General features: G+C 38.8%; 1 protein-coding gene across 1 annotated transcript; it reads right to left on the bottom strand.

The window, feature by feature from the left end:
* Positions 1–6,373: 6,373 nt before the first annotated feature.
* Positions 6,374–7,022, bottom strand: LOC121761629 (RING-H2 finger protein ATL74-like). The gene has a single exon (XM_042157264.1). The coding sequence runs from the start codon at positions 6,848–6,850 to the stop codon at positions 6,452–6,454; it is 399 nt and encodes a 132-aa protein (XP_042013198.1). The 5' UTR covers positions 6,851–7,022; the 3' UTR covers positions 6,374–6,451.
* Between the last annotated feature and the right edge of the window lie 5,265 nt (positions 7,023–12,287).

Here is a 12,287-nt window from a genome sequence, read left to right as displayed (position 1 = left end):
GGCGGACACCCCAATAGCCCCGCCCCAATTTTTGTCCACAGCCCCAAAAATTTGTTTCCGCCACTATAGTGGACACTTCCAATAGCCCCAATCTTTTTTTCCATTTATGTTAATTCAATTATAATTAAATTTATCGGAGTATACGTAATTAGAAGAAAACGGTTATATGTGAAGAAATTAAAATTAAACTTTAAATTTTCATCGTATTAAAGTACAGAAAAAATTATACAACGAAAATTTAATCTAGTGCAAATCACAAAGGTGTTCACACTGCGCCGTCTCCCCTACGTGCCCAAACTTCTTCAATCAAATCGGCCTGGAGTGTGGTATGTGTTGTGGTCCTGCGCATATCAGTAAAACGTTGGATCAAATATTCATTGCTCCGTGGTACGCCCATCTGGATCGGCGTGGATGCAACACCGTGACTTGTACTTGCGCCCTCTTCCGGTGCTTGTACTTGCGCCCTCTTCCGGTGCCCAACGCTCTACCGCAAATCCTTCATCTTCTATTATCATATTATGCAATATGATACATGCTAACATAATATTCGCAACATCATCTTCGTGCCAAACTCGTGCCGGGCACCGTATAATGGCCCACCGCGATTGGAGGACACCAAAAGCCCGCTAAACATCCTTCCTAGCACCCTCTTGTTTGCGCGCAAAATATTGTATCTTCGGTCCATCCGGTTGGCGAATTGTCTTGACGAATACAGGCTACCGCGGATATATCCCATCTGCCAAATAGTATCCCCTACTGTACTGCGTGTCGTTGGCTACGAAGCTGATTTCTGAACCCTCCCCCCGGCACTCATCGTTGAAGAGTGGCGATGACTGAAGAACATTAATGTCGTTGTTCGAACCTGCCACACCGAAATACGCATGCCAGATCCGCAAACTGTAGTCAACAACGGCTTCTAGAATCATCGATGGATGTTTGCTTTTGAATCAAGTTGTGAACTGGCCTTTCCAGGCCATGGGGCAGTTTCTCCAATCCCAATGCATGCAATCGATGCTTCCTAACATTTCTGGGAACCTGTGGATCGAACCGTGCATATCCAGCAGTCTCTGACACTCATCAGGGGTAGGCTTCCGTAGGAACTCCCCACCGAAAATTTCTCGGATCCCTTTACAAAACTGCCTAAGCACCGTTAGGCTAGTCGTCTCACCCATATGTAGGTATTCATCGAACATATCGGCTGGACCGGCGTAGGCAAGCTGCCGGATTGCAGCGGGGCACTTCTGATGCGTAGACAGCCCGATCCGGCCAGCGCAATCACGCCGGAGGGTGAAGCACTGGTAACGCTCCGCCAAATTCGTCGCTATATGGTTGAAGAGCCGTTGCGACATTCTTAATCACCGGCGGAAAATCTCGGGTGGATAACGGGGGTTATCCACAAAGTAATCAGCCATTAGACGCTGGTGCGCACCGACGTGGTCTCGTTCGATGATCCGCCGATGAGTAATCGCACGAGGGATCGCAGCCTCCGCCTTCTCCGCCAAGCGCGCCGCATCCTCCTGGGCGGCCTGGTGTTGCACTTGTTGAATCAGAGAATTCCACACGTCTTTCCACAAATTGTCAATTTCAGACCATAAATTCTAGTGAGAGAAAGTTTGAGCGATGAAGAGTTGGAATGTTGTGAAAATAATGAATGGAATGTGGTGTATTTATAGGTGAATTAAATTGAATTAAAAAAAAATTAATTTCGCCGTCCACCGGCGCGCCGGGCCCGCCTCACTATAGCCGACGCGCCTATTCGCCGTGTCCGCCCCGGACCGGCGCGTCCTCGCCCCGAAGACGCCGATTGATCATCTGCCCCGGAAATTTCGTCCGCCTCGGGGCGGACGTGCTCCCCACTATGGATAGCCCCGAGATCGCCCCGGTCGGGGCTATAGCCGCGCATGGCTTATAGTGGATGCCTACCCTTATGCCCATTCTTTGCTGTAATAATATAGTGTGATATAGTATGTACTTGAACAGTTGATTTGGTTTTATTATCAACTCTAAGCTTATAAAAGTAAAATGTCACTTAGTTTGAGTTAATAAGTAGAAATTTTGATATATATGGTTAAAATTGCAAGATCATTTTTTTGGACCATGCTTGCCAGCAAGTTGCTAATATTGGGGAGCAAAATCCTATTTATATTTTCTGAAGGGGTTACATTGTAGTAGTTATTTAAATACTGCTGATAATATAAATACGGCGTCGTATGTGTGAATTGTTCCTGAACAAATAGCCCGTGATCTAGAGCTGGCAAATCGTGCGGATTGGGTCGTTATCGGGTCAACCTGATAATGACCCAACCCAATAAGACCTAACCTGAACCCGACCTGTTAAGGAAACTGTAAATCCGAACACGAACCCGACCTGCTACCTTCAAATCCGAACACGACCCGCACCCGACACGAACCCGTTATCGACACGATATAATATGGGTTGACACGACACGATAACAACCTGAACCTGATATTACACGATTAAACCTTAATTTTTAACCTAATTTACATAATTAAAATTCGTTTTATACTATTTAAACCTAATTTATAAGAAATTAAAAAATTAAAGTAATATGTATTTTTTTAAATAATAATAAAAATAATAATATTATTTCTTAATGGGTTACCCGTATCCGACCCGCATCCGACCCGAACCCAACCCGAAATTATCGGGTTCTTAATGGGTCAACCCGATAAGGACACGGATCCAATAAGACTTGACCCAACCCAATAATTTCGTGCGGATTCGTGTCAGATTATCGTGTCGTGTCGAAAATTGACAGCCCTACCGTGATCAGCATAATTCAGCCGAAAAATAAGCGTCAATAGTTGGAAATCTTCTTCGATCACTGTGTAAGTTACTGTTATTCAAGTCTATCTCTTCATTCGTATGCGTGTTTACAGTGGTACGTGCTCAATGTCCTCAATTTTTTGTTTTTAATGCGTTTATTTTCGATAAATTGTTTTTTTTCCTTGTAGCTGATTGGAATGGCGACGGAAGGACAGAAGCCATCATCTGAGGAAGTAAAGACCGACCTATTTGAAGATGACGACGAGTTTGAGGAGTTTGAAATTGATCGAGGTGTGTATGAGGAATTACATTTTAATAGGTTACTGTAGTATTTATTTTTTCAATTTTATGATGAATGCTGAATTGATTTCAATTGGCTAATGGCCGTCTGTATGATATTCTGTTATTTTGGGTGATAAAAATGTGAGAAATGATTTTTGTTATGAATTTGAGGCATTGACATAAAAAGCTGGGTTTTGTTGATTGATCTACAATCTATATGCAGGAACTAATGCAATGAACGATTTGATCTGATTTTATTGCCATAACGTTTGTGTTTTTGATGCTGTTGATGTTTGCGTGCAATAACTAATGCATTGCATGATTTGATTTGCCAACATATGGACTCTTTACTCTTTGCAACCAAGATATGTCTCATAAGCAAACTGATGGATTAGGATCATATTGTAGCCTTTGAATGTACTCCTAGTAACAATCTAGTAACAGCTTAGCCTAAGACATATACAAGGTTTCTTATGCTGTATATCTTTTCATCAGTGTATCTTTGCTTTTCATCAGTGTGTGAAAATTTGGCAGACTGGGATGAGCAAAACGAAGGCGAAGAGATAAATCAGCAATGGGACGATGATGATGTGAATGATGATTTCTCTGTGAAGCTGAGGAAAGAATTGGGGAGCGAGGCTAAGTCCGCATAACTTTGCTCGTGTTAGTTATTTTTACACCACTTTTTGTCTTAGGTTGTGCATTGTGATTCAGGTTACTTAATACTTATCTTAATTCATTTGCCTTATTGCCTATCATTTCTCTACATGCTTTTTTTTTTGTTTTCATATTCTATGCTTACCTCGAACATCTAGATTGTTGTCTTGACTCTTATGTAGAGGATGGAGAGTAGGTTTTGTTGCATTGTGTTGAATTTGTGGTTTTGGGTTCAAGTAGAGACACATAGTATTTCTACGACTCATCATCACTAAGGCAGAGACCTTTATGAAGGTAGAGACTCAGTCAAGGATCATTTTCAAATTTTGGAATTCATTCTTCTAGGTGACTTGTTGGAAATTTTTGTGCTAATACACAACCCATGGTGGTGAAGTCTAGTTGTATTTCCAACCCTTCTCTACTATGGATAAATACTCTAGATAAACGGGGGAAAAAGTCCAATGATTCTTTCATTTGGCAATGGAGAACGCAATGGAATTAAAACATACCAAACATCAATGATTAGCATAAGCAATTTGATTAACACACTGGGAATCTTGAAAAATTTGTATTTAAAAGATGCCCTTATCCAATGTTCACATTTGCTTTTCAAGTAGGAGTACTTATTATTTTGCACTAATTTGAGTGCAACTCGGATTCCATTAAGTTTGTTAAACCACATATAAAAGTATTTAAAGAAACTCAAGTAAATCTGTTATTTCTGCATTACTATTCCTTTAGAAATTAGACAGCCTCTAGTAAATCTGTTAAATCTGGTATGTATGTATCATCGCCACATATGTTCCCCTTATGCCTTAGATGTCCTTTTTTCTTTGATGGAATCGTTGCTTTGCTTGTATTAGTATAGGCTTTGTATTTGCTCTTCGTTATGGGTGCCCACAGCTGGCTATGTTTCTTTCTTGCTTGTCTTTGTTGTTTTTGTTGGCATTTGGGAGACTAGCTTGTGTAGAGTGTTTGCTCCTTTTGTGGACCTGTCTATTTAAAAGTTAATTTTATGGGACAATTGAGATATGTACAAAATTTATGATTTAATTTGCTGATATTGAAAGTAAATGGATTGACTAGAAGTCTGCCAATAATTATGATTTAAATGACAATTTTCTATAATAAATCCTAATCAACAACACAACACTAAACTAAAACAGAAGAATTTAAAATTAGAACAATAAACATAAAAAGTGAAATCAAGAATCTCAGTCAAAGAATAAAGCCCATTCTAAAAACATTTATTGTTCCGAATAATATTTGCTCTAGAAAAGTTTGTGGAACAAATGGCCCATTTACAATTCATTGAGGCTTTATTGGGCTATGAAACAAAAGCCCGGCATCATTTATTTGATTTAATACATTGCTTACTAATTAATCTGGATCTTTACTGCGCTTCCATTGCACAGACTATATACTACACCATCCATCCCCATTAAATTAAGTCATTTCATTTTCTAATAAAAATTAAAATCAAATCACTTTCTTTATTCTTTTTATTTCATTTTATTATCTCTTCTATTTTATACTCTCTCCGTCACATAGAAATAGGTCATTTGGCATCTGTACGGGTTTTAATGTATAATTTGTAAAGTAAGAGAGAAGAAGAAAAAATAGTTGAAATTGTGTAGTAGATTGTGGAGCCCATAAATGATAAAGGAAAAAAGGAGAAAAAGGTTTCCACAAATCGATATAGACTATTTCTATGGAATGGATGAAAAAGGAAATATGGGTTATTTCTATGGGATGGAGGGAGTGTTATTTTCATTTAATCTATTTAATGCAATTTCTTAATTTCCATTAAAAAAAAGTCTCAGTTTAATTTGAACGGAAGGAATACTTCATAATTAGAATAATCATGACAGCAGTTTCATGATTGAAAGGAAACTTAAATATTAGTGTAGAATCAAAGATCAATCATTTTCTAATGCACGTGGTTTATGCAATGATTCAATTAAGTGTTTTTTTCTTTTAAAAAGAAAATGAAGAAAGGGACAATAAATGAATTTTGAACGATAGAGTTGTGGGCCTAACCGCTACAAATCATATTACTAATACTCAAAACAAGTTAAATTTTGAATACTGCATTCAAACACATATTTGAGTTTCTGAGTACGTGTATAATTGGTTTTCTTAATTATAAAAAACAACAACTAAAAAAAATAATGGCATGGTTCATGCATATCGATGAATGTAGTTATTGTCTGTATCAGTAGGCAACAGAAAACCAGTATATTTATTACTCCAAAATCACAAAGGAACCTAGTCAGTTCTGACCGAAGTTTATTGGGGTTTTTTTTGAAAAAAGTAGAATTATTCTAAATAATACTTTCAACAAGACACTACAAACTCTCAATCAATCTACCAAAAGTTTCTATACCAATCACTGTCAAATTTAGAAAATTACATGCCAAATTTAAATGGTACTCCCTTTTTCCCCATTTTTTTTTATCTACTTTTATCCTTTTTGTCTGTCCTACATTTTTATTTTCCATCAATTTTTTTAATTCACTTTTCTTTAATTTTTAGAAACCGTGTCCCAATACAAAATGGACTAAAAATGAAGGACGGAGATAGTAGTTTGCTAGTTAAAATCCTATATTCTCAAATGCCACAAGACAAGATCAACTTTTAAAATGATTTCCAGATTCCAGGAACAAGATTCCCTCTTTGTGCATACCAAATGAAGAATGAAAGCAAGAAATAAATGAATCATGACTACACCAATTCTAGTCCATTTTGTTGAGAATTCACAGCAGCTCTACATATTGGACAAGCAGCAGTCTTCAAAAGCCAAGAATCTATGCAATGAGCATGAAAACTGTGATTACACTTGGGCAAAATCCTGCATCTTTCACCAACTCTGAAAATCTCCAAGCAAACTGCACACTCCACATCCCTCATCCCTTTCTCTTCCACCGTATAATCGAAGCATGCCAGCTTCTTGATCTCCTCCGGATTCATGCTCGGTATCCTATCGATCCGAGGCAGCTCAGAGGGCCTCCCGGCCGTCGGATCATCCCTAAAAGCCCTCCCCACAACACAAACATGAATGACTACCAAAAAAGCTATCCCAACAACTAGTAACAACACAGATATGATTATTTCCCTAACCATTTCTACAAAATCAAGAATCCCAAATTCTTGATTTTTGCAAATGGTGCATTGTTGGCGGCTGATTTCATTGAATGAGAAGAGGGATTTTCATGTAACGTTTTGCCCTTGGTTTGATGATGGAGTAGAAGTGAATCAATTTTGTTTTGGAGGTTTTTGAGAGAGTTTGGTGACTGAAAATGGCATTTGATCATAAGTGGCCACAAATTTTCAAATTTTGATTTCTTGTGGGATTTATTTAAATTTTTGTTTGAAAGCAGAGTCAGCTGAGGCTGGCCTTGCCTATACTATTGGCTGGTGTAATAGACTTGAAATTAAATAAGCTTATATATATATATATATATATATATATCAAGTTGATTTAATATTACATCAACATCACATGATTCAGCAATGATTTAAACATTGATGAGTGACTGACAAGTTCAGAATTGGATCAAGGATCCAAATATTTTACAGTACTAATTTGGTTTTTCTTTTTTTTTTCTTTTTCTAGAGGAGAGTAAATGCCCAAGGGTATTAACTAAATAATAATACTAATAATAATAAACATTTACATTGCTTTTTAACGAATAACATGTTTCATAGAAAAAAGTGGCTTAATTTTAAAATTTAAACAGGCCGAATTCTTTTGTTGGTATGGAAAAATAAAAGAAAATGTATGTACGTTCACGCTTTTTTTGACTAGTGAGAACAGAATAATATTCATTGTGTGACCTAAGTCAACCAAATCACACAAAATAATATTTTTTTATCGTATAGTATATAATATATGCACATGCACTAATTGAATTTTCGGTTAGTTTTACATTAATTCCATATCTTTAGTCATTAGTATAAATATAGATTTTGGGACAACTTTGTTAAAAAGTCTATATTTGTATAATTATTTATAACAATGTGCAATTCCAATAATTTCAGTTAAAGGTCAACAATTCGAACAATATTAAACTATAATGATCCTATTTCTATAATTTTTGCATAGCTGGTCTAGCTCAGAAATTTTACAATATAAAAATAAAATATATATGCGAGAGAAGTGGTGCTATTTTTCAAAGTCTTAGTCAGAAAAACTTGCACAAGTATTATACTATTATTATATATAGAAAGAAAATACAGAATATAGAATATGCAGGACTAGTCAGATGTTCCCTTCAAAGTCAATTTTTTGTGTATTATCATGTCCCTACAATTATTTAATATATACTTAAAGCGATTTAATAGTTGTTAAACTTGGTGATTATATAGATTCTCATTTAACTGACGGCACTAAATTTCCTCACACTGAGTAAATAAAATAATAAAATCGGGATCTATATGAATAATTTTTTAAAGAAATCTTCGTATATACAAAAATGAAGATCCATCGCTTCTGGACATTTCGTTTTTCTTTCTCTTCTTTTTTGGAATTGTTTGCTTTTTTAATTTATTAAAAATTATAGTTTTCACATAAATGGGACAATGCCAAGATTAATTCTAAGCCGAAAAAAACAATGAAAAAGATGTTTCATCTCAATCCTTAAATAACTCTTTGCTCCCTTAAATTAACATAGTTTTATTTTTTAATAGTAACTATCCCATAAGTAAAACTAAAGGCAAAACACATATTTAGATCCTTGTGTATTAGTGTATATTTTATTTCAATATATCCTTGTATTAATTTTTGGTCCCTCTATTTATATATTTCACCTTAAAAATACCCTTTTTTAATAAAGTTATTTAGAACATAAATATTTTTGTTAGAAATGACCATATATAATCAAAAGTATGAGAATTAATTAAAATAATTGATAAATAAGAATAATTATTAAACCATTATTTACGCATTTGGTTCTCAAAAATAAATCTTTACTATGCGATTCAGAGAGATCCAAGATTTCAAAATTTGAAAAATGATCCTATATAAATACTGTACGTATGATTTGAACAGAATTAGGTGATTAGTTGGTGAATGGTGAGCAAAAGGACTTCGACTAGAGTAGCGACAATCAAAATTTGAAAGACGTATACAAAAGTAACGAAGAGAATTGATTGATAGCATATATTGAATTTGTTAATTATCTAGCTATTTTTATCACAAAAAGTTAATGATAACTTCCTTAAAAAGGAATTTTTGATGTCAAATAGTACTCCATATAATTTAAGAGACTTACGAATAAATAATTACTACAATGAAGAATTAGTAAATTGTCTTAAACTAAATAACATGAGATTGCGTGCATTATTATTTATGTGTACCATGCAGCATGCTAGTGATATCAATTGGGCCAACCCTTCTAAATTGGGTTATTTATGTGTACCATGCAGCTATTTGAATTGGGTTATGTTTTTTTTTTCGAGTTATAAATTTCCAACTTTAATCCTAACCCTTCCAATCCTAGGCTAACCATTTGGGCTAATCGAACCTAAATTAGTTAAAGTCCTAATAAGCTCTAACCACGAATTAACTTAGTTAATTTAGTTTATAGTAAAGATAATACTCCTACAAGTTTGCAATTATTTACTTTTCCATGCACCCACGTAACACATCTAAATATATTTATATTATATATCAATAACATCAATATTATATAAATCCTTTGCAATGAAATATTATCTGTATTTATATATTCACTTAATATACTTATAATACAATTGAAATTGACAATAAAAGTATAAAATTATGCAAACTAATGCATGGTTCGGACAATTATGCTCAAACGTTAGTTACAGTAAGTTAAATGATGGGGTACGAACTAAACCCTAATGGCAAGCCCAATAACAGTGACGGCCCATCAGCCCAGAGCCCAAGAAAGAGTATCTGTTCGGCACCAAAGAGTTCGGCACGACCAAAGAGTTCGGACTCAGCCTACAGCTCGGTAAAAGCCGACCAGTCAAGCTCTCCTCTCAGATCGGCAAGAGCTGATCGGTAAAGTCCAGCAGTTCGGTCTCAGCATTCGACCGAACTAGGAGTTAGTGGACTCATGAAAGGCCCCCACGACCTCCGCTATACCCACGATCTATTTAGTGGTACGAAGCAGTTATTGAGCAGTTATTGCTCACCCACGATCTTGTTAGTGGGGCTGCAAACCACGACCTTAGTTCAATGTATAAATAGAACTTAGATCAGATAGAAAAAGGTTAAGCTCTCTAGAGATAAAATACCATATAGCAAGTCTGTGTTGTAAGCTGTAATCCCAGATCAAGCAATACAATCTTGCCCTCCCTTCTTCCCGTGGACGTAGATTTACTTCAGTAAATCGAACCACGTAAATTCTTTGTGTCGTAATCTTCATTCTCTACCGGCATTTACTAACATCAGAAATTCGCGGATCCATCACTGGCGCCGTCTGTGGGAAACAGAGAACAAAATTTGTGATAAAGCGAATTTTTGATCCATTTTTTTCCGCCCAAAAAATGCATACCAGATCGCAGAGTACCCGTATTCCTGCCCGTGAGAACCAGGAGGAAGCCAATCCATCCCATAGGTCTGGAAAACAGCCTAGGGATAAATCCACCACCAGTTCTCATGGCGAAGGAACAAGCCGCTCCAAAAATCGTCCCACTGAATCTTCCCAGCAGCCCGATTTGAATGAGGCTGTCAAGCAGTTTTTGGCGGCGAAGCAGGAGGAATTCTTAACCTTCCTGCGAAGAAGCCAAAAGCAGCCGGAGACGAAAACGACGGATTCTCCTTCCCCCTCTGCACAAGAAAGTCACTACCGCAGTAGTGTCGCATCTCCCAGGAGAAAGAATCCCCGTCCCCCACATGTTCCAGCTCCTCCTCGGTACCGGAATCACAGGAGAACTCAATCTCCTCCATACCGACGAGATATCGGATTCGCCGTGTACGGAGCACTGAAGACTCCGTTCTCGGACGACATCACCCGAACTCCCCTACCACAGAACTACCGAACTCCGTCGATGACTTACGACGGGCTCGTGGACCCTCACGATTTCTTGGGGCGCTATCAATATAACATGGCGAACCAGGGTCTCAACGAGGTCCACATGTGCAAGCTGTTTCCCGAGCTGCTCATCGGGAACGCGAGAAGGTGGTTCGATAGCCTCCCCCAGGGCAGCATCAGATCTTACCGAGATCTAATGGATGCCTTCCACAGGAGGTTCTTTCAGAAAGCAGAAGCCCGAATCACTTCGGCTCAGCTGCTTTCCATTCGTCAAGGTCGCGACGAAAAAATCAGCGACTTTATGACAAGATTCCACAAGGAATGCCTGCAAGTAGACGATCTCAACGATCTGCTTGTCATCTCGGCATTCCAAAATGGAATCCTGCCCGGAGCTCTCTACAGGAAGCTCGTTGAGTGCGGTCCGCAGACAGCTCAGGAAATGTGGGACATTGCGGACCAGTACTCCCGGGCCGATGAGGCAGACCGTCGCAAACGGTCGTTAGACAGCTCATCGACCCGAGGAGACAGAAGGAAGCCCGATCATAGCGATCAGGGGCATCCTCGCCGGACTCCATTTGAAAGAATTCAAAGGGCTCCGGTGCAAGACAGATTGGGACCTCGTCTCAATCCCGAGAAGTCGCCCGCTCAGTTCGTACCGCTGAACAAGCCGAGAGCGGAAATTTTCGAACTGCACTCTGACCTATTCGAAAAGCCAAAGCGGATGACGAAATCAGCCGCGCGCCGACCACAGGATAGCTACTGCTCCTACCATCAAGACCACGGTCACGATACTGAGGAGTGCAGAAACTTGGCTGCAGGTATCGATGTTCTTGTGAAGGCAGGGACATTGAAAAAATACCGAAGCAAGCAGCCAAAGAAGAATAAAAAGCAGAGTGGTGCGAACTGCGCTCCTCAGGATCCGAAAAGGCAGCCGGATCCCGAAGACGATGACGAGCCGCAATATGATGGAGTAATCCAGACTATTGACGCGCTCCCTGCCGGGAAGACCAAGTCGTCCCTAAAGTCAGAACGCAGAGGCTCCAATCGAGAGGAGCCAACGCATAAAAGGCTGAAGCAGGACGAAGTGATTACGTTCTCGGCTGCTGATCCCGTCCCGGCCATCTCTCCTCACCAAGACGCCATTGTCATCCAAGCCGGAGTGGCAAACAAACTGATCCACAGGGTGTTTGTGGATACAGGAGCGTCGGTTAGCATTCTTTTTAAAGAGTGCTTCGACAAACTAGAAGTGGACCCAGCTCGGCTCAGTCCGGCTCCGCTTCCCCTGAAGAGCTTCACCCAGGAGGACACCCGCCCTGAAGGTATTATCAGCCTTCCGATCACGGTGGGGAAAGCGCCTACTAGCTCCAGTACGATGATTGAGTTTTTCGTGGTGAAAGCTCGGTCCCCGTACAACGTCATCCTGGGAAGAGACTGGCTCAACACAGTTCGGGCCGTTTGCTCCACCTATCACCTCACCATCAAGATCCCTACTAAAGGAGGGATAGCGGTCATCCGAGGTGACCAAAAGAGAGCAAAGGAATGTCTGCAAATTGCGC

The sequence above is a fragment of the Salvia splendens genome, chromosome 13 (genome assembly GCF_004379255.2).
Source record: "Salvia splendens isolate huo1 chromosome 13, SspV2, whole genome shotgun sequence".
NCBI classification, from domain to species: domain Eukaryota; kingdom Viridiplantae; phylum Streptophyta; class Magnoliopsida; order Lamiales; family Lamiaceae; genus Salvia; species Salvia splendens.
The sequence above is the reverse complement of the archived record's forward strand: the minus strand, read 5'-3'. Positions and strand labels throughout refer to the sequence as shown.